The 24,222-nt window shown below is 34.7% G+C and overlaps 1 protein-coding gene across 6 annotated transcripts in view; it reads right to left on the reverse strand.

The window, feature by feature from the left end:
- The window catches only part of MANBA (mannosidase beta), a 78,667-nt gene that overhangs the window by 33,889 nt on the left and 20,556 nt on the right, over positions 1 to 24,222 (reverse strand). For all 6 annotated transcript variants that reach the window (XM_081076670.1, XM_081076665.1, XM_081076669.1 and 3 more), the window contains 3 exons: positions 12,380 to 12,555; positions 11,482 to 11,592; positions 1,539 to 1,690 (listed from right to left, as the gene is read on the reverse strand). In XM_081076670.1, the coding sequence (XP_080932796.1) occupies positions 1,539 to 1,690; positions 11,482 to 11,592; positions 12,380 to 12,555 (439 nt within the window). The remainder of the gene's footprint in view (positions 1 to 1,538; positions 1,691 to 11,481; positions 11,593 to 12,379; positions 12,556 to 24,222) is intronic.

A 24,222-nucleotide genomic window follows, 5' to 3' on the forward strand; every position in this document is an offset into this window, starting at 1 on the left:
AGGAAAAAAATTTAAAACAAATGCTAATTTGAAAATTTGGGGTGTTAAAAAAAGACTTCAAAAGCACACTGATAAACACATTTGAAACCTCTGTTAGAAAAAACACATTTTAAAATTATGATGGTTTGGATATAATGCTATGTGAAGAAAGTGAGACAAAATTATATATACATTAACTGTAAGCACATAAAATAAACCTAGAAAAATTATGGGTGATTTATTTTCTCTGCTTTCTAAATTTTCAGCAACATTATTATACTATTTTTAAAACCAAACCTTTGTCTTAAAGTTATTCCTATAGAAAAATAGTTATAATCCTTGAAAAGTACGCGTTAATGTTATATAACCATTTTGCGCTACAAGACAAAAATCAGAGTTTGAATATTAGTACCGAGCTCACTCTTATCTCCCTTTTTACAATTCCATCAGTTCAGAACTTCTTTCTCCAGGAAATTTCCTTTCTGTGTTTCCAATTCCTGTTCACATTACCGTCAGGAAAGTCTAGAAATTTACAGCCACTTTGAGAGCATGTACCCGCCATCTCCAGACCAGCACCCAGAAAGGAACAAGAAAGACCAATAACAGCCTGGCCGGGGACCCAGGGCATACTGTCAGCACGGGCACCCACGGGCGGGTTCACCAATTGGCCCAGCTGTGCTGAACAGCCGCCAACAAAACCAGCCAGCAGAAGAGTGAAGCATTTAAAAGGAAGAGAGACAGCAAATTATCTGTGCCTATGTCTGGAGAATAACCTCATTTCATATGAAATTCAAAACAATATACCACATTTTAAAGTACAAGGAAATTACTACCAGTTTTAGCAAAATTAGAGTATAGTTACCAACCACATCTACATTCTAAACACGAAAGAACATACTACAAGACATAGTTATACATGCATTTGTAAGTAAGTTAAACGTGTTTATTTTCACTTCACAAGGTTTATCTTCACTATCAAAAGATAGTAGTTTACAAACCCAATCAGGAAATGTTACTTTCTTTTAAAGTTCTATTCTCAAAGCTTCAGAAAAACACTTGAAATTGTTTTCTAGATTTAGAATTTTAAAGATTTTTTTTAGTTCTTTTTATTAAGGTTAAAGTAAAGGACTATGCAAAAATCTTAGCAGGAAGAGGTAAGCCTGGGTTTCCATTCTTTTAAAAACATGCACAAAAATATGTAATGTATACTTCAAAAAATGGGGGCAAAAAACAAATTACAATCATCTTTTATTTTTCAGGAACCAACTATCCAAACTGTGCATTAGTCATTTTCTTGTTCCTCCAGAGAAAATATATAATAGTCTTCTAAAATTTGGATGATTTCAGCAGTCTCAAATAGTTCAGCTGTAAGTTATCTATAGCTCATGAGAATGGAATACATAATTTAAAAATCCTTTCCATTCTAAAGTTTCCATCATCCTAGAATTTATATTATCCCTCAGTTTCTTCCACTGGAACTGAAGTAAAAATGTGCAACTCTTAAACTTTGTAGGGCTGTTAATAAAAAGGGGAACAAGAAAAGAAACATGATAACTTACAACTCAGAGTTTACTCGATCTTGGAATGAATCTGCTGGGATCCAGTTTGATCCTTTCAGAAATATGGGAAATTCATTAATTTTGAAGTAGAAGCTCAGACCAGGCGACCCTTCTATGGGCTCTTCTATAAGTTCCACTGTCCTAAAATAAACCTATCATGAACAGAGTTAAATACTGAAAATCAAATTTAAAATATAAGCAAAAGAGATTAAAAAGAAAAGCAAACTTGAACAATTTACATAAACACAATTTAATGTTAATTTTCTATTTGCTATGAAGTACTTAGCATGAAAGTACGCATTATATATATATATACATATATATATGTGTATATATATATATATACACCCATATAAATTATTGAGAGATTTTGTTTTCTGTTTTTAAAAAATATAGAAGCCATTAAGGACCGAGATATATTGCAGTCTTCCTCATGAAATAGGCATTTGTAATTACAATCAAAGAAATAGATTTGAAGATAATAATTCAAAATTAAAACGAAAATTGATATGATTTCACAAAAAAGGGGGTAATTGCTGCCAGTTTAACTGACACATCTTTGATTGAAAAACACATTCTCATTTCAGTATTGTTAAAATATGCCAAAATGTGCACCTTAGAATCAAAGAAATATAGCACAAGGTATTCCATAATTTAACAACTTTCCAATCTTAATAGCACATTACTGTAAAATCACTTTGTTTAATAGGCAATTTAATCCTAACTAATTATCACATTAAACTCAATGTTTGAGAGAGCTCTCAAAGAGCTCCTCTCCTTTCTAACTGCATATCTGTGTGAGGTCAGATTTTCCTCATATGTGACGACAAAACGTACATACTGAAAATTGACTGAATGCAGAAGCAGATGGGAATCCAGCTGTCTTCTATAAAGCAAAACATTAGCGAGATTTACAAACATGTAAAACTATGTGATTATTCTCTCTAAAATTCTTTTTTGTAAATATATTTATTTTTCATAAAATAACTCATATGGTAACATGTCATGGGTTTATTATTGAGATTTAAAATAAATAAGTATTTAATTCTCAGTTTTAAAATTTACCCACATAAATAAAAGCACTTTGGGGTCTCAGTTATTTTTACAAATGTAAAGCAATTCTGAGTCCAAAAAATTTTGAGACTCACTAATCTGAAAATAGGACTCACTTATTTCTTTATATCTATTAATTCTATTACAAATATTATTAACGAACGATAAAGCACATCTTCCAACATGTTTGCTTTTTTTTTTCTTTTTGGTGTACATTTTCTTATAAAAAGACAGCTATCCCTATCTCCCAACTTTATACCCAGGTCAAAGTAAACCTTAAATCATCTGACAGTGCCTCAAAGGAGAAGCGGTAAATACCAGCCATTTTTCCCTCTGTGCATTCTTTGACAGGTTAAAGGCTGGTGGGTCTGAGATTAGTGTCAGTAATTCTCCCTGTCCTCTGGCAGTCTTGATAAGTAACATAAAAGCCTTCTTCTACAACAAGTATTTTACTTCATAGAAAATAATAGGCTCTGAAAGAGGTTTTTAAAAAGACCCTCGAGTAACACATATTTACATCCAGAGTGAATATATTATCTTCTTACTACATCAAAAATATTTTAAATAGCCCAACAAAGTCAATTACTATCTAAAACTGGAAAAAAAGGGGTAAATATCTAAGAACCTAAAAGTGTAAGTCAAGCAGTTTGAATTTTAACTTTCTTAATTTCAAAACTTTTCTATAGTTGAAGGTTCTATTAGCAACTTTGAAATTGGCTTTATTATTGCATTTTTAAAATAGAAGGGTTAACTTAAAAAGTACAAGACAGCTGAATGAATTTTTTAGACAAGAGTTAAGAATATCTTAACTAAAGGGCTTAAGAGGGGTGTGACTGTTAGGATAATAGTGTACTTCTCAAATTTCTTTCTCTGGGCAGACCAAACAGATTAATATATAATGAATCATTGATTCATAAACTGAGTATTACTCTCAGCTGTTTGTAATCAAATACTTAAAAAGTTTTCATACAATCACCAGATTTTCAAAAAAGTAATTTTCTTTAAAAAAAACAAAACAAAACTTATTTCTAAACACTGGCAAATGTTACCTGAAATATTTTTAAAATACTTTTTATGGATTTCCAAAACACACCTTCTAAAATCATCTCACACCTATCATACATTTTTAGAAACAACAAAACACCACCTTTCTGTCTGCTCTGAAAGTGCTCTAACAGGCAGAAGTATGGGGAAAACAAGTGCTGGAACCCCACAAAGAGCTCTCCTCAACCGGGCCTGTGCAGGATGACACACGAGAGACGCTCTCTGTTGTGCCCTGAAAGTCTGCAGACAGCACAACCAGAGTTTACAGATTAGAGTTTATATATCATCATTGTTACCTGGTATCTTTGTACCCAGATACATATTTATTGTATCTGACACTAGATAGGGGCACTTTTTAACACTCCCTCTTCTATACAACAAAATTAACACCAAGATTAATAGTGAAATGAAATGAATAAGGATAATGGCCCAAAAAAGATGCAGACATGAAGCTTTCTTTTGTTTAACTTTATATGGAAAAACATGCCATGTTCAAATAAAATAAATATTAAAGTATAAAAAAAGAAAAAGTAATAGATTCATATATTTGATTAATGTGTCTTTAAAAAAAAGGAAATAACATATCTACATATGTGTTTGTTATACAAACAAATAATATTTGCTATTTTGAGCCTTAACTTCTAAAAATACCAACAACTTTGTCAAAATTGATCTTTTTAAAATCTAATTTAATTTTCTAGTTAGTTTCAGGTGTACAAAACAATGTAATAGACATTTACACCCCTCACAAAGTGATAATCACCCCCCCCCAATCTACCACCTTTCTGACATCATATATAGCTATTTCAATACCATTGACTATTTTGACAATGCTGTACTCCACATAGTTGACATTCAATATTATTCTACTTCAGCTTCAGATGTATAGAGTACTGATCAGGCATCTACACAGTCTATGACGTGATCCCCTGATAAGTCCAGTGCCCATCTGACACCCTGCATAATCTTTACAACATTACTGATTATATTCCCCATACTGTATTTCATATCCCCATGGCTATATTATGACTCCTATTTTGCACTTTCTAATCCCTTCTCCTTCTCCCCCATCTCCAACCCCCTCCCATCTAGCAACCATCAGTTTTTCTCTGTACCTCTGAGTCTATTTCTGTTTAGTTTGCTCATTTATTCTATTCTTTAAATTCTACATATAAGTGAGATCACATGGTATTGGTCTTTCTCATTCGGACTTATTCCACTAGGCATAATATTCTCTAGGTCCACCCATGTTGTTGAAAATGGTAAGATGTCATTCTTTTTTATGGCCAAGTAATGCTCCATTGTATAAATGTACCACAGTTTCTTTATCCAATCGTCTATTGATGGGCATTTCGGTTATTTCCATATCTTGGCTATTGTGAATAGCACTAAAATAAACACAGGGGTGCATATATTTTTTACAAATTAGTGTTTTGGATTCCTTTGGATAGATACCCAGGAGTGGAATTGCAGGTTCATAAGGTAGGACCATTTTCAATTTTTTTTATGTACTTCCATACTGTTTTCCATAGTGGCTGCACCAATCTGCAATCCCACCAACAGTGCACAAGTGTTCCTTTTTCTCCACATCCTCACCGACACTTGTTGTTTGTTGATTTATTGATGATATCCGTTCTGACAGGAATGAGGTGGTATCTCATTATGGTTTTTATTTGGATTTCTCTAATAATTAGTGAGATTGAGCATTTTTTCATGTCTGTTGGCCATCTGTATGTCCTCTTTAGAGACATGTCTCTTCATGTCCTCTACTCATTTTTTCATTGGGTTTGTTTTTCTAGCGTTGAGCTTTATGAATTTCTTTTATAAATTTTGGATATTAACCCCTTATCAGATGTATCATTGACAAATATCTTCACATTCAGTAGGACGTCTTTTTGTTTTATTGATGGCTTTCATTGCTGTAAAAAAATACTTTTTACTTTGATGTAATCAATCCCACATGTTTACTTCTTCTTTTGCTTCCCGTGTCTGAAGGGATATATCAATAAGACTATTACTAAGGGTAATGTCTGTGAATTTACTTCCTACATTTTCTTCTAGGAGTTTTATGGTTTCAGGTCTTACATTTAAGTCTTTAATCCATTTTGAATTTATTCTTGTATATGATGTAAGAAGACAGTCCAGCTTCATTTTTTTTGCATGTGTCTGTCCAGTTTTCCCAGCACCATTTATTTAATAGACAGTCTTTACCCCAGTGTAAATTCTTGCTTCCATTGTCATAGATTAAATGACCATATAGGCATGGTATATAAATCCATATAGGCATGGATTTATTTCTGGGTTCTCTATTCCGTTCCATTGATCTATGTGTCTGTTTTTATGATTACTATACCCTTGTAGTAAGTTTTGACGTCAAGTAGAGTGATATCTCCCACTTTGTTCTTATTTCTGAAGATTGTCATGGCTATTTGGGGTCTTTTATGATTCCATATGAATTTTAGGATTATTTGTTCTAGTTATGGGGAAAATGTCATTAGTAGTTTGATAGGGATTGCATCAAATCTATGTATTGCCTTTTCATGCCTTCAATGTAGTATGACATTTTAACTATATTAATTCTTCCTATCCATGACCATGGTATATGTTTCAATTTATTTGTATCTTCTTTAATTTCTCTCTTCAATGTCTTATAATTTTCTGAGTACAGGTCTTTTACTTCCTTGGTTAAATTTATTCCTAAATATTTTATTGTTTTTGAAGCAATTGTTTGTGGAATTGTTTTCTTAATTTCTCCTTTTAATACTTTGTTATTGGTATATACAAATGCAACTGGTTTCTGAATATTAATTTTGTATCCTGCTACTTTACTAAATTAATTTATCAATTCTAATAGTTTTTTGGTAGAATCTTTAGTGTTCTCTATATGTAGTATCATGTCATCTACAAATAATGACAATTTTACTTCCTCCTTTCCAATTTGGATGCCTTTTATTTCTTCTTCTTGTCTGATTGAGGTGGCTAGAATTTCCAGTACTATGTTGACTAAAAGTGGTGAAAGTGGACAACCGTGTCTTGTTCCTGATCTTAAGGGGAATACTCTTAGCTTTTCCCCATTGAGTATGATGTTAGCTGTGGGTTTATCACATATGGCCTTTATTATGTAGAGGCATGATCACTCTGTTCTCACCTTGCTAAGAGTTTTTATCATAAATAGATGTTTGACTTTGTCAAATGCTTTCTCTGCATCTATTGATATGACCACATCACTTTTATTTTTCATTTTGTTAATATGGTGTATCACATTAATTTATTTGTGGATATTGAACCAAACTTGCATACCAGGAATGAATCCTACTTGATCATGGCATATGATCTTTTTAATGTATTGCTGAATTCGGTTTGCTAACATTTTGTTGAGGATTTTTGCATCTATGTTCATTAGGGATGTCAGCCTATAGTTTTTGTGTTTTTTTGTAATGTCTTTGTCTGGTTTTGGGACCATGGTAATAGTGGTCTCATAAAATGAGCTTTGGAGCCTTCCCTCCTTTTGGAATTTTTGCAATAGTTTGAGAAGAATAGGTGACAATTCTTTTTTGAATGTTTGGTAAAATTCATCTGTGAGGCAATCTGGTCCAGGACTTTTGTTTGTTTGGAGCTTGTTGATTACTGATTCAATTTTGTTAGCAGTAATTGGTCTGTTCAGATTTTCTATTTCTTCTTGATTCAGCCTTGGAAGAGTGTATGCTTCTAGGAATTTATCAATTTCTTCCAGATTGTCTAATATGTTGGTTATAGTTGCTCACAGTATTTTCTTAAAATTTTTTTGTATTTCTGTTGTGTCTGTTGTCACTTCTCCTTTTCCATTTCTGATTTTATTAATTTGGGTCCTCTCTTTTTCTTGATGACTCTGGCTAACAATTTTGCTTATCTTTTCAAAGAATCAGCTCTTGATTTCATTGATCTTTTGTATTGTTTTTGTGGTCCTATTTCATTTATTTCTGCTCTTTATTATTTCCTTCCTTGTACTCCCTTTGGGCTTATTTTGCTGTTTTTTTTTTTCAGTTCCCTTAGGTTTAAAGACAGACTGGTGATTTGAGATTTTTCTTGTTTCTTTAGGTAGGCCTGCATTGCTATGAATTTCCCTCTTAGGATTGCTTTTGCTGCTTCCCATTGATTTGGGGTCATTGTGTTTTCATTTTTGTTTGTCTCAAGGTATCTTTTGATTTATTCCTTGATCTCATTATTGACCCATTCATTATTTAGTAGCATGTTATTCAGCCCCCATGGGTTTGTGTTTTCCAGTTTTCTTCTGGTAATTGAGTTCTAGTTTCACAGCACTGTGGTCAGAGAAGATGCTTGATATGATTTTAATATTCTTAAATTTACTGAGACTTGTTTTGTGGCCTACCACATGGTCTATTTTGGAAAATGTTCCATATGCACTTGAAAAGAATGTATATTCTGCTGCTTTGGGGTGAAATGCTCTAAAAATATCTATTAAATCCAATTGGTATAATGTGTCATTTAAGGCCACTGTTTCCGTATTGATTTTCTGTCTGGAGGATCTGTCCATTGGTGTCAGTGGGGTGTTGTACTCCCCTACTGTGATTGTGTTATTATTGATCTCTGTTTTTATGTTGGTAAATATCTGTTTTATATATCTAGGTGCTCCTATGTTGTGGTGCATAAATGTTTACTAGAGTTATGTCCTCTTGTTGGATCAATCCCTTTTTTATTATGTAGTAAAAATTGATCTTCTTTGCATATATATGTTTTACAAAGAATGTAGCCAGATTTGTCCATCAATCCTTGCATAGTCAATGGAAAACATCTTCAATTAATTTTAATTTAGAAATGTTCTTTCAAACAAAGCCAAAGATAAACAAATATTTTTGGGCAGTATTTGACATAAAAATAAGTTTGGCAGAAATTCACAAAAATCCCACTTCACATTAAATTCCAAAAAATGCAGGAGTATCCACGCCATTGTTTCTTTGAGATCCATTTAAACTGCTTATAAATGACACTGAAGTCAAAAAATTTCTACTTCTCAAGTACTTCTTCAGAAATATCAGAAAAACATGGCTGAATGAGAATGAACAAGACATCATTTGACTCATTGCTTTAGAACAAGTATCCAGTTCTTGGTGAAGATGACTGGGGTATTGAACATTGCTATTTTTATTTTTCATGGTAATGTGACAATAGCATATTTGGTTGTTTTTCCTAGCACTCTTCTTTAAAATTTGATTATTTTTTTCTATATAAATGTCTATTTCCTTATACTTTGTTGTTGCACAGTACATAGTCTTCACCAAAATTTCTGTGCATTTATGTTAAAAGAATTTTAAAGCTTGTTATTTCACTGTACATTATTCAAGGTAGATTCCAGCTATTTGCACATATGTTTGTATCTGATTGACTTCATCTAAAATTCTACACCAGGAAAAAAAATAAAGATAATTCAGAAGAGAAAAACTGTACAAACAGAGGACAAAATGTGAGCTGATTTACATGTCCACATTTCTTTGGATCACACAGTAGTTCAAAATTCAGATTAATTTTTTCAAAATTTAGCTTTACTGTGCCCTAGTTTCATAATGAGCATTCCATCTTGTCTAGGAAAGACTTTCTGTGCTTTTTCCAATGATGAGGTGAGACAAAAAAGAATGAATAAAATTTTTCCAAAGGTCCAGAAAACATCACACATGAAGAAATGTTTCCAAAAGAGAAAATTCCACAAGTTTCAAAGAATAATTTCCAGGAGGCAGAAATAAAACCTGGGATTAATCTCTTTGATTTTTTTATGGACTCCACTGTGAACTAGCCACATATGCAGCACTCCGATACTACTGACCACAACAGAGGTTCATGAAACAATGATCCACTTGTTTCAAGACAGCTTCTGTAAGATCAGCAGCAGTCCATTCAGAAATATCAGAATGATTTCTTTACTTTAACACTATCACCTTCTATATGGACATATTTGATTAACTCACACATTTGATCTCTGTATGAAGCATATAGAGTGCTAGTACAAAGAATTCCAAGGTATTTTGTTTTTTTTAACATCTGCCACTACTAAAACACACCACTGATGTCATATTTTACTTCGATCCTTTCTCCAGTTTTAAAACATTAACAAATTTTAAAAAGAATAAATTTCAATTCTAAAGATATTAAAATTAGTAAAATATTTTGTATATGAACTCAATATGCACTAACCAAGCAAAATATTACATATTACACATCCCAGCTCACACTTTTCTCTGAGTATTTTTTTTAATACATACTTTTATTTTTTAGGGCAATTTAAGTTTCACAGCAAAATTGAGGGAAGGGTACGGAAATGGCCTACCCCCACAATGCACAGCCTCCCTCATTATCAACATTCCCCACCACAGTGGTACAGTGGTTATAACTGATGAACCTACACTGACACATCATAATCACCCAAAGTCCACAGTTGACATGAGTGTTTGTTTATGGTGTTGTACATTCTATGGGTTTGGACAAATGTGTAATGACATGTTCCAGGACAACAGATAAGTAGAAGGTCCAGAGAGTAAACAAGCAAGATCAGGGAAATAAGGAAATGGCTCTAGGAGAGAGTTTCAAGAAAAGAAATGACAAAAATTAAAATAATAATAATAGTAATAAACAATAGATAGATTACCTAGTGAGTATGATTATATTTTAACGGTATTTCAAGTACATTAGAGAGTTTGTATATAATTTAGAGGAAAATAAAGGAAAAGCAAAGCAACTGGAAACAAGAGGCAATTATTAACTCTAAGGAAAACAGAAAGTTTCACAAGAAAGGAAATACAATTTGAGTACACCGTGTAGTTCAGCTTTGAATAGTATTTTCATAATATAATAATGTAAACACTGAATATTAGTTAACAAAAATGGCCTTTGACTACATTGGGAAAATGTATACGTTAGGGCCAAGCAGGGGTCATCAGAGAATCATGTAAGAGAGCTTTATCCTCCTCCTCTAGATTAAAAGTCAGTTGATTATATACAAAACTGAAAAATTAAAAAAACACCAGTAGAAGCATGTTATTTGGGGAAATGAAGATAAACAACAGAAGAAATAAGTAAAAGTTAAAATGTATTGATTCTGAGGAGCGGGAAATAGGAATAGGAGGGGTTGAGCAACTGATCTATTTTTCGTATAAATCTCCTAGTAATATTTAAGCTTTTAAATTATACATATGTTTTACTCTGATATAAAATATAATTTAAAAACACAGTACAAAAATATAAATAAAATAATAATACTAGACTTATTGAGGTAATCATTTCATAAGGTAGACATTCATAAATGTCTAATCTCTATGTTGTATACCTAAAACAAATATAATATTGTAGGCCAACTGTAATTGAAAAACAAAAATATATATATTAAAAAATAATTAAATTACATAAACTTGCAATTAAGTAAATTATATTAAAAAACAAAAACCAAAAAAAATAAAAAGTAAAGTCTGATCCATTTAAAAATATAAATACAGCAAGTCTTCGAATAACATCATTTTGTTCAACCTTGTTTCATTATAGTGTTGATGAGGTGCAATAGAAACTTAACTCTTGCTTGTATCAGTTAGCCTATGGTAAACCTGATTTCATGATTTGTCATTTGGCTTACGTTGCGTAACCTACTGATGTTAAGTGAGGATTTACTATACATATACCCACACCCAAACACACACACACACAGAGCTTTTGAATGCCTGTAACTGTTACCAGTGATTATCTCTGAGTGGTGGGTTTATACGTAGGAGTTTTGTTAGTATTTTCTTTTCCTACAAAAATCTGTACCGTTATTTTAATATGAAATACACTTTCTTTAACAAAATATTTTTAAGTATTTGCTTACCTTAACTGATTTCTTAAACTTTAAGTCTTTATCCAGTTTAAAAAGAATTGTCATGTTGTACCCAGTCTGGTTTCCATGTCCATGAGGCCACCAAGTTTCTACAGTAATATTCTTTTAAGAAATAATATGAGTCATTCTAGCAGTCTGTAGTAAAATAATGTAATAATTCAGAGCATCATATCAACTTCTCATAGAAATTCCAGGTCCTAAAACAATATAACTCTCCCTCCCTATATTATGCCAAATTATGTCACCCATAGATAATACTGAAAAATCAACAATGCTAGGAGTTTAGCATGGATTGATATACCAAAAGGGAAAGGAAAGAACAGAATAACATAGGCATTCAAAAAAACAATTCTTCCCATTTCTATAGCTAAAGCTTACATTTATTGTACATTCTTAACATTTAGAAATGGACTTTGAGGTTCACTCTTCTTTTAAGCCCAGACCAAGAAACTGTTATGAGTTCTTACTTTGTCTGAAGAGTTACTAAATGATCATGAGTTTAGAATTAGAACTCTGCATGTAGCATAAACACAAATATTCAAAATGACTTACAAGTACCAAAAATAATCATTGAATTTAAATATAATGCTTAGAATGTGTTTTGGATTTAGAATACTGCAAATACTGCAGAAAAATTAAGATATCACACACACGTCGTTTCTTGAGAAGAAAGGATGCCAAATTTAACATGTTCTCCATTTTCTAAATCTTAAAACCTGGAAAAATCATTCCTTAGCTCACACATACACAGACTATATGAGTGGTTAAAAGTAAAGGAGAAAAGGGGAAAACGACATTTTTCTTTCACACTCAGAACCTTCTTTCTAACCATTTCTTTTGAACAGTATTGCTTTTCATCTAACCCTTCTCAGGAAGTACCATCATTCACCTTGTTAATTTTCACAAATAGCTGAACAATCCTTTTCCCAGGCTGAAGTTCAATGCTGTATGTCTGCTGTGTTTGCAATTTGGGGATTTCCACGATCACTTGACCACAGAGTGGCTTTGAGCTGACAACATCAAAAGAAGACTCTATTTCAAGATCCCACTCCTGGGCACGGTTATCTAAGGCATAAAGAGGGAAGAAAAGAAATATATATATATATATATGTATAAAATGTGCTAAGCATTATCACTGCACTCCTTAGGATTCGCTGAAGAAAAGACCAAAGCAGCTTCTAAACTAGTAAGTGCTCTGCAAATGCTATCGCAATAAAAAGTTCAGTGGAAATTCTCTTATAATCTTTAGAGTTTCATCCTTCATCCTAAAGAAGAACAACTAAAATTATATAGTTTGTATATACTTCTACTCTAAAAATATTACAACCGTAAGTCTTAAAAACTTTATAAATAGGGCACAAATAGAAAATTATAAATGAAAAGATAACATAAGTTTTCCAAGACTGATACCCACTTGTTCCTTTTGACAAAATAAAGAAAAAAACACTGAGGGTTTTAAGCCATATAATAAGGTACAAACATAGGTGTGAAAAATAAAGATATATTTTAAATGTAGATTACCTAGCCAAAAAATACTTATTGAGAACATTCTAGGTGCAGTGTACTTTGCTAAGTGATGGGAATGAAATGGTGATCAAGATAAACTTGGCCCTGCCCTCATGAGCTAATAGGATATAGACAAGTACGAAAGTGTGATAATAGTAGGATGGGAGAAGTAAAAGGTTATTCTGAGAAAATATTCACAGGAAAGAAGAACACCTCACTTAGGCTGGGTGAGGGAAGGCAAGAAAAGCAGTATCCAGCTGAGCCCAGAAGGATGCTTTAACTAAGTTCAGCAAAAAGCAAGTGTGAAGAGCCATGAGTGAGAATGAGCACTGCCTCAACAAGAGCTTGAGTGATGGAGAAACTGGTGTGGGAGCATGACTGAGGAGGCAGGCAGGGTCCGCTCATGCTGGAGGATCATGGGACAAGTCTGGCAACTTGACACTAAGTCAGTGGGAAGCCATGCAATTGAACATTTTCATGAAAAAGGATAATATGATCAGATTTACATTTTTCAAAAAATCACTAGGGACCCCAGGACAGTGATATACCAGGACGCTAATGGAAGAAGCAGAGAGACATGAAATTTCTATCTGTGTAGAAGGGGATGGAAAGTGCCACTTGGAAAATCCAGGAACAGAGAGGAAGAAAAGAAAAGGAAGAGGGAGCAAGGCTGAAGAGGAAGGTTGTGGGGAGAAAAGAAAGATGAGGCAGCTGCCTAAGGAATGGGACTTTGGGAAGCAGAATGTTTCAAGAGGGTTTTGAAGTAGCGTTTTAAATTATATATGAGCAATATGACCCTTCCTCCATCATCTATTTAATTTACATTGTTTAATATCTCCAGAATTGGATTTATGTTTTGGTTTGGGTTTTTAAGTAAGACAGTATGCCAAAGCAAGCTTTGGGCAAGAGCAAGGTGGAAAAGCAGGCCCGTATTTTTTAGGTTGCACAGGAGAAACCAGTGATAAAGTATCCGAAAAGGCTGGAGTGCCAGGGTAGTACTGCCACCAATGAAAGTTCTCATTCTTTACTGCCACAGAAAGGAGGTGCTGATGCACTTAAGTTTGTGTGATTTCTGGCAAGAAATTGAGAGAATACCTACTTAGTGGCTTCTGTTTTTCTTTCTGAAGAAGAGATGGGAGAAGGTTATCAGCTGAGAAATATCTTAGGAACCCTTCTCCTACAAATGAGGAAGGGATTGATAACTCTCCAGTTTCATCATCACAAAAGTTTGTAGGCTGATCAATGACTAAAGACTTCATAACTGGCATGTCTCACAAATGTAGAACCACAGCACACCTGTTCTAGGGATGATCACACTACATGTCATCACTTGCATCTCACATCAGCCAATAGTATAGATGGATTTAATGCACATTGAAGTAAACCTAATCCTGGACTTAAGAACTATTTTTACTTATTAAATGATTCATCCTTAGGAACACTAGTCAGTGAGTCATGAATTAGGTTTGTTCTGATCCAGCCAATTTTGCAGTTTACCCACCCACAGCCTCCAAGTTTTTCTAAGATACCACAAAATACATCAAGATAACCACACTTTTTTGTTAAAGATGCGTTTCTCTTACCGAATATATACTATGTCTTCTCAGTTTTCACTTTATGGCATTTTTATTGTTCTTAAACTCCAATTTGATCCAACGCTGTTTATTTTCTAAAATATGCCTAAATTTTTGACAGCTCCAAGACCTTTAGCTACCTATCATATTTCCTCTAGCTTCTCTTATTTCAAAAAATAATAATAGATAACATTTACCAAGGACTTACTATGAGCTACTCATTGTTTTACACTCTCAACATGTATTACCTTATTTAACCATCACAACATTGCTATATGGTAAATTCTATTATTATCATCACTTTATTGATGAGAAAACAGAGAAGTTAAGTAACTTTACCAAGGTCACACAGCTGATAAGTGGCTAAGCTTGGATATGAACTAAGACATCTGAAACTAGAGACTGTATACTTAACTTCTAAATTACGTCAATCTCATCCAAATAATTTCCCAAAAACCATGTCTCAGTGCTCAGAATTGTTACAGTGGGGAGGAGGTCTTATTATATAAGGGGGCATTTGTTTTAGTGATATCACGCTATGATAGGAATCAAATATGTCTTTTGGCTGAGTGTTCAACCACAACAGCCCAGATTCATAAAAGTTTTGAACTAGAAGTATGCTGACAGATCACATAGTCTACTTTCTGATGGGTTTTGGTTCCCTCTAGACCACAGACTGGCAAACTATGGTCTTTGGGCCAAATCTGACCCACATCGAGTGTTTATACATAAAATTTTATTGGAACACAGCTATTATGGACTGAGTTGTGTCCCATTCCAAAAAAAATCATATGTTGATGCCCTAACCCCCCAATGTGATTGTTTCTTGGGGTCTTTAGGAGGTAATTAAGTTTAATACTTTCTTTCTTTCTCTCCCCACCCCTGACCCCTCCACCCCCATGTGAGGACATAGAGAGAACAGTGGTCATCTGCAAGCTAGGAAGACAGCCCTCACCACAAACTAAATTAGCCAGTACCTTGACCTTGGACTTCCCGGTTTCCAGAACTGTGAGAAATCAATTTCCGTTGTTTAAGCCCCATAGTCCACAGCATTTTGTTATGGCCACCCAAGCAAGCTAAGACAACAACCATACTCATTTGTTTACATTGTCTTTGATGGCCTTTGCACTCCAACGGCAGAGCTGTGCAGCTTCAGTACAGGCCATGGGATCCAAAAGCCTAAAATACTCGTTATCTGCCTTATTACAGAGTAAGTTTACTGATCCTTAACCTAGAGTATTTACCTCAAACGATCATTCTTTCTTTAATATCCATAATGACAAAAACCTCTGCCTACAAAATAGCCTTCCCTTTTTGCTAGCCTCGATGATGGTCAAGTCATTCTTTACACTGATTTAAATCCACTTTTCTTTCATTACCAACCTAAAGATTTTAGTTCTGCCCTCTAGGCAAGCACGTCCTATCAACCAATAATCACTAAGTTCAAGCAGACTCCTTTGATGCTTCCTATCACCACTTCTTCGGTGGGGAATTAGCTGTTTCTAAGGCCCTCAGGAGGGAAGACAAATAATGCAATTCCCAAGGTTACTGGCAAAATTCCCCAGTTTCCATTGCTTCTACCATGGAAAGTTCTAAAGTAAATCTGCACTCTTTCAGAGCTCATCCTGTTAACTCCTTTTTTCACTAAATGAAAAAAATTAAGGCTGTGGAATTAAAACCCCAATATAAAGATTCACAGGCCTATTATGTCATTACTGGATACACAATACCCACATATTTTTACTTTCTCCTCTTCTTCCAAATGAAGTTCAACTCTTCCTCCCAGAAGCCATGGAGAATTTGAGTAGTTTAGGCTCAAAAAGCACATTTAGAGTCTTAATAATTTTCCTGGTACTGACAGGTCACATCTTTTCACTTGGTAATTTTAAAATATAGAATACTATTTTGAGTTAAGGAGAGCTCCCTCTTTTAAATTGAGACCCATTTCTAGAATACAGCTTCCAGTCCTATCTCTCCTAGCATTAACAAGTTACTGTTTCCTAGAGAATACCTATCACACCAGCTCTCCAGAAGTAGAATGCAAGATCATTTCACATATGGACAAAGTACTGGGAATGGAGATATGAGAAAAGATTCTTTTTTTCAATTACAGTTAACATTCAGTATTACATTTATTTAAGGCATACAGAATAATAGACATTTATATAACTTATGAAGTGATCCCCCCCAATAAGTCTAGTACCCACCTGGCACCAGACATACTTATTATATTATTGACTATATTCCCTATGCTGTACCTTACATCCCCATGACTATTTTGTAACTGCCAATTTGCACTTCTTAATCCCTTCACCTTTCTCACCAGTCCCTTAAGCCCCCTCTCATCTGGCAACCAACAGTTTGTTCTCTATATCTATGAATTTGCTTCTGTCTTGTTTGTTCATTTACGTATTTTGTTTTCTATGTTCCACATATCAGTGAAATCATATGGTATTTGTCTTTCTCTGATTTATTTCATTTAGCATAACACCCTCTAGGTCCATCCACATGGTCACAAATGGTAAAATTTCATTATTTTTTATGGTCAAGTAGTATTCCATTATATATGTACCGTGTCTTCTTTATCCAATCATCTATCGATGGACAGTTAGGTTCTTCCATGTCTTGGCTATTGTATATGAGATGTCCTGTCTCTTGTTGTAGCTTTTGTTTTAAAGTCTATTTTGTCTGATACAAGTATTACTACTCCAGATTTTTGTTTATTTGTTTCCATTTGCATGAAATATCTTTTTCCATCCTTTTACTTTCAATCTGTGTGTGTTTTTCAATCTGAAGTGGGTCTCATGTAAGCACATATGTATGGATTTTATTTTCTTATCCATTCAGCCACCCTATGTCTTTTGATTGGAACATTTAATCCATTTACATTTAAAGTAATTGTTGATAGGTATGTAGTTATTGCCATTTTATTATTCATGCATTTGATCTTCTCTTTTTCTTCTTCTTCCTAAAGAAGTCCCTTTAACATTTCTTGTAATACTGGTTTGGTGGTGAGGAGCTCCTTTTGCTTTTTCTTGTCTGGGAAACTCTTTATCTGTCCTTCGATTCTAAATGATAAACTTGCTGGGTAGAGTAATCTTTGTTGTAGGTCCTTGCTTTTCATCACTTTAGATATTTTATGCCAATCCTTCCTGGCCTGCAAAGTTTCTGTTGAGAAATCAGCTGATAGTATTATGGGAGCTCCGTTGTACACTAACAAACTGCTTTTCTCTTGCTGCTTTTAAGATTCTTTGTCTTTAACCTCAGCATTTTATAATAATTATGATGTGTCTTGGTGTGGGATTCTTTGGGTTCACCTTGTTTGGGACTCTCTGTACTTCCTGGACTTGTATGTTTATTTCCTACACCAGGTTAGGGAGGTTTTCAGTCATTACTTCTTCAAATAGGTTTTCAATTCTTTGTTCTGTCTCCTCCCCTTCAGGTTCTCTTATGATGTCAATCTGTTGTGCTGATGCTATACCAGAGGTTATAAAAAATCAGTGATTCTCATTTATTTTTTGCTTTTTCCTGTTCCAACTGGGTGTTTTCTGCTACCTTGTCTTCCAAATCACTGACTCAGTGCTCTGCATCATCTAGTACGCTGCTGGTTGCATCTAATGTATTCTTCATTTCAGTTATTGTATTCTTCATTTCTGACTGGTTCTTTTTAGTTTCTATCTCTTTGTGTAAGATCTCACTGACTTCATCTAGTCTTCCCCTAACTTCATTGAGCATCCTTATAACCAGTGTTTTGAACTCTATCTGGTAGATTGCTTGCCTTCTAAATTATAGAGCAGCTGCCCTTGAGAACCATCTGAAGACTAGCAGAACAGATTGTAATTAAGCCTCAAGTATCAAAGTCTTCATTAAGTCATACACCTAACTTCAAGAAAAAGTGGGTTCTCCCACACTTATACCCTCACTAGGTTGTAATGACCTATAATTTACAAACACAGGGAAAATCATGGAATGTTAGAGGCAGAAAAAAACTTGGCAATCTCCTAGTTACTTTGTAGATGAGGTTTCTGAGGCCTAATTGTAGAATCTAGCTCAAAAGCTCCCAAGACAGTGGACGGATGACGGCCCAGGTTTCCTGACTTCAATGTTCTCTACCTTCTACAAACCTCTCAGAGGTGCCTACCATAAAAATAAAAAAAAGACACTAGGAGGTACACACTAATTTAAATTTGTATATGAACAATGAGGAAAACTAAAAACAATGGTACTTTCTCCCTTTCAGAGCACCAAGTCCAAATATCAAATACATTCAATGTGAAACAAAGCATTTTGGGGGGGATAGGGGGAGGGCTGTAACAACAAAATGTTATCCTCTTTATAAGAGGATCTTTGTAAAAAAGAAAGAACATGGAAATCAACAACAAAGAACGTGTCTGATCCTCCATAATTATATGGTGCCACCGTTCCTCCATTTGTCAAACCATCATCTTTGTAACCTAAACTACCTGACGAGGGCATGAGAACAGTTATGTGAGCATTTCTGTCAAACAGTGGAAATGTATTTCTTGAATAATTATTATCTATAAACCTTGACAAGCACGATAAATTACACCCCACCCCAAAAAAGCAAAGACGTTGAATTTATTAATACTTAGAGAAACAAAATATACCCACAGGTCACAGTTAAGAATCCAGGATGGCATCTGGGCAGTTAAGAACTAGCAAGGAAATGGAAGAACATTTAGGTCAGCCTGGGATGGATCTGCAAATGTTGGTATTGCTTATGTAAGATAAAAAAGATGCTTCATCTCTTTGGGGGGAAAAGCTATTCAGAGACAGCTGCCTTGATTAGCTTCTCCCTGCTGAGCTGCTCACAGCTCCTCCTCTCGCCTGCTCGCTTCTTGCATCTTTAATAGATGATGAAAAGCTTCAGTGAAAAGGTAGTCCTGGGCATTTGAAGAAACAGTAAGGACAACAAACTGAAATGACCAAGCCACAGAATGTTTAAATTCAAATGTAGGATATTTTCCTGTGCTCTTGCTAGAATTACAGGACAGACTTCAGCAGTTGCTTTTCAAAGAGCTAACAGCTTGCCTTAGCCTGAAAAGCAGGCTCACAGTTAGTTACAACAGCTGTTTTCCCCTTCTTTACCAAGCAGCAAGAACTCCTTGCCTACTCAGCAGGACAAAATCCTCAAAGATGAAATCCAGGTAACCCAGACACAAAGCAAAATCCCCCAAAAAACAAGGATAAATCAGAAAGTTTCAGAGAACAAAAGCTATTTATGCAACAAGGCAGCTAATCAGAGATTATTCAAGCAACCTACCTATCCATAAAGTTATTTTCAAGGGTAAATACTGTCATTTTATGGGTAAGGTACTTCAATCATGAATGTAAAAGTGATTCGAAATGAGTGCATCAAACAAGGCACTAAGCAAGACTGACAAATCTTTGTTCTACTGCAATATTATGTTGTCCGTATTAAGCTGTAAGCAAAGGGCAGCAATGACCTTCATTACAGGCCTCTGCTGGGCAGGCCAGGGTGAAGCTGAGAGCTAGATTCGCTCCTCCAACTCAAGACGAGCTCTCCAGAATGGAGGAGGGCGTGCTATAGGCTGAAGCAGCAAGTCAGTTTGGAGAGTGTGGGGGAGTGTGGCAGCATCTCTGAGGCAGTAGACGTACGTGCCCAAGCACAGCTCAAAGATCCACAGCTCACCTACCTAAGCGTGAGGAGGATTCACATGTCAAAAAACGTTTCTATAGTATTTTTTTCTAACTATGGTGACAAAAGATTAAACAATGTAGCATTTCATCAGAACATACTTATTATATATTTGGGCTTAATATGCTTATGTAACGTTGTGAAAACCTCATAAAACTAAACAATCATCCCTCCCTAATAAATTTTAGGGCCTAATGTGAACAATTCACATCAGGTTACAAATATGAAAGACCTAGCATAGAGAAGATGATCAATAAATGAATCTCTCTCTCTCTTTCACACACACCACGACGACCACCACCACCATCACCACCACCACACAGGGCCTCCCTTTTGGGCCAGAGTATTTGCTTATAAATGTCCTAATCTCTGGAACTGGAGCATACCCCCCTACCAGTTGTCTTCTCCCTATATCCCCTCCCACCACATCTTAGAAACCCAAGTCCCCCCCTAGACTTTTCCCTCCACCGCCTACCCACCCACCCCTTACCAGCAGATGGCCTCAGTCTCCAGTCTCCTGATCAAGGGAAAAGAACAGTAGTCTTCTAAGCACCCAGTAAAAAGCATCTGAGCTTCCCTTTTTCAACAGCAGGGTCAATCTTTCACTGTTTAAAATACTGAAAATACAGGTGTCGTAAAACAGCTACTGCTATTTCAAACCTTATTAGAATATTTCAGGGCTAAAGATGAATCTTTCAAGTAAATATTTTCTAATGAGGTTGTAAAGAAAGCTACATCAGTGAAATGATATCTTAATATCTAGATAAATAACAAGAGCCAAAGATATAATGGGAGGATATCTTGTTTTCCTTTGACCTCAGTATGTTTTCAAATACAAATGTGTTTTTATAATCTTAAACATTAAGATACGTGAAAATCATTTAGGAAGCTGAGGTTAAGGCAAAAATCAAACAAATGGTCACAGGATATTGAAAACTGCAAAAGTTTAGCAACCACTATTAGAACGACTGAGAATGCAGAACAGAAATACATACAGTACTCATACGAGGTCTGACAAGTTCGCAAGCTTGTTACAACGATCTTGCTAACCTTTTTTGATATCAGAGGGATAATTCATTATGAATTTGCACTAACTGGACAAACAGCTAACCAAGTTTACTATTTGGAAGTGCTGAAAAGGCTGCGTGAAAAAGTTAGACAACCTGAACTTCTTGCCAGCAACTCATGGCTCTTGTATCACGACAATGCACCAGCTCACATGGCACTGTCTGTGAGGGAGTTTTTAGCCAGTAAACAAGTAACTGTATTGGAACACCCTCCCTACTCACCTGATCTGGCCCCCAGTGACTTCTTTCTTTACCCAAAGGTAAAGGAAATATTGAAGGAAGACATTTTGATGACATTCAGGACATCAAGGGTAATACAATGGCAGCTCTGATGGCCATTCCAGAAAAAGAGTTCCAAAATTGCTTTGAAGGGTGAACTAGGCTCAGGCGTCTGTACAGCTTCCCAAGGGGAGCACTTCAAAGGTGACCGTAGTGATATTCAGCAATGAGGTATGTAGCACTTTTTCTAGGATAAGTTTGCGAACTTAATTGTCCAACATTGTGTATATATGTATGTGTGTACACACACACACACAGCAAATTAATTTCAAATTAATTTTTTAAAAGTCTAACACCTTTTGTCATACTACACACAATTAAATTGGGAGATTATGGTTGGTCATTTGATATTGAGTAGTAAACTCATTAATTTTAAGTTAAGAAATAAATTGAACATTTAGAAAAGCAAAAATGTTATCTCTTTCTATCCTCCATAAGGAGAAAACAAAAGTGTCACAAGTCAAATTAGTTTAGCCCTTCATCATGAGTTGGCTGAAATTACTAGATATATTAGTTTGTTTTAGCTACTTTTCCCCCCTTACTATAGGAACAATATATGCTCAATATCAAAATTTAGAAAACAATTGAGCAGAATAAAATGTGAACTATCTGTAGTATCAATTCCCAGAGATAGCCACCATTTTCATTAGTTCTAACCAACCTCATTTCACACTTAAATTTTTAAAAGTAATATATTTTATTTTAAATAAAAATGTATCTGTTTTTGATACAAACTAATTAGTTTTATTTTTAGTAACTCTTACAATGCCTGCCTCATAGTATGTACCAAATAAATGCACAGAAGTATCCACAATATATTAGCTTATTCTATTTATTTTTCAACTTTTAAAAATTTCTATTGATTTCAGTGATGAAAAAAATTCAGAAAATCTCCTAAAGAAGCTCCTTTCCTAATGCTTTCACTAAGGTTAAGCTTCAATTTTCTTTATTACATCAAATAACCAAATTGAAATCTACAGAATTAATCAAAAATAATTACTGCTTGCGGAATCTAAAGAAAAGAATAAGTGAATGAACCAATCAGAAACAGTTTTGGGGACAAAAAGGAAAAAACTGAGAGTTGTTAGATGGACGGGGGTGGGGATAAGGGGAAAGGTGAAGGGATTAGGAAACAGTCGGTAACCACAAATGGCCTCAGGGTTTTTGAAAATTAATTTGGGGAACGTAATCATTAATGTTGTAAAGATTTTGTTGGGTATCCGATGGACATGTGTCCTATTTGGGAGACCACCTCAGGGATACTGTGGATGCCTGATCATGGCACTGTACACCAGAAGCTAAACATTAATGAATGCCAACTATAATTTTATGTGTATAATGTGATGGCTCAGTATGAGGTCGGAGGGATAGTGGATGGGGGGAGGGGGGTTCACAGTGTGAGGGATAAAAATGATGAACGTCTAAATATTACCTTGTCTTGTACACCTTTAACTAATAAATTATTAAAAAACAATAATAATAATTACTGCTTAATATGCACAGGGCACATCTTCTAAACAGAAAATATTTTTCTCTATGTTAAGTACAAAATATACTGTAGTTATAAGACATTAAAAATGTAATTGATATGGGGAAATGATTACATGGAATTTAATTAAATTTTAAGCATAATTTAAATCAATTTAATTCAAATAAAATTCACCCAGTCATTAGCAACTAATAAATTGAACTCTAATGACTCATATTCAGGAAGAAATGTTTACCTTCATATTCAGACATTTTAATTAAACTAGAGTAGTGTTATCCAAATATTTTCAGGTATCAGGGGTCTCTGGAAATCTGTACTTTTTGCTAACCACCTAAAACATTGATTAAGCTTCAAAACCATTAAATAAGTAACTTTTTAAAAAATCACACCCCTTCTTAAAACAACTTTATTACGTATACCTGAGAAAAATTATGGGTAGGGATGGGGGAGAATGGACCACTATTCGATTTTAGTAGCACAACTCAGTTTAGACTATAAGAACATATAATCTGAAGAAGAGTGTGAAAAGAACTAAACTAGACAGCTGAAACATCCACACTTACAGGTGCAAGTTAGTTAGAGGATTTCATACCTTTTTAACATTTATACATGGCAGAAGCACCCAGTGACCTCTTCAATTATTAACCATCTCTGATTTGCGTTTGTCTTCTGCCTTTAGAAAACACAGACTAGGTTTGATTGAATACCAATCTAGGGTCACCAGAGCCCGAAAGGTAACAGAAGTCTTGCACTGCCACACTACTCCTTGCTTAATGATTCCATTGAGTCAGGCCTGCATGTAATTGGACTAAGCATCGTGAAGTATCATGGAAGATACACTTTCACCCCCATTTCCCTAGCTGCTCAAATCTTCACTGATCTTTGATTTTTCTGAACTCCTGGGACTCCCATCCCAGAAGCCCATCACACAGTCTGCTTGGTTTGGTAGCTGCTTATATCTCCCCACCCCACCCAAACAAAATGCAGGAATGAGAATACATACTGTCTTTCTTTTCTATGCTAAACAAACACAGTGCTCAGCAAAGAACTCACCAAATATTTGACCAGCTTTTAACTGATTCACTGACATCTGTGAAATTTCTGAACTTTTATTCAATGATCCTTTCTTGTGAATAG

Source organism: Rhinolophus hipposideros (assembly GCF_964194185.1).
Source record: "Rhinolophus hipposideros genome assembly, chromosome: 1".
Lineage (NCBI taxonomy): Eukaryota > Metazoa > Chordata > Mammalia > Chiroptera > Rhinolophidae > Rhinolophus > Rhinolophus hipposideros.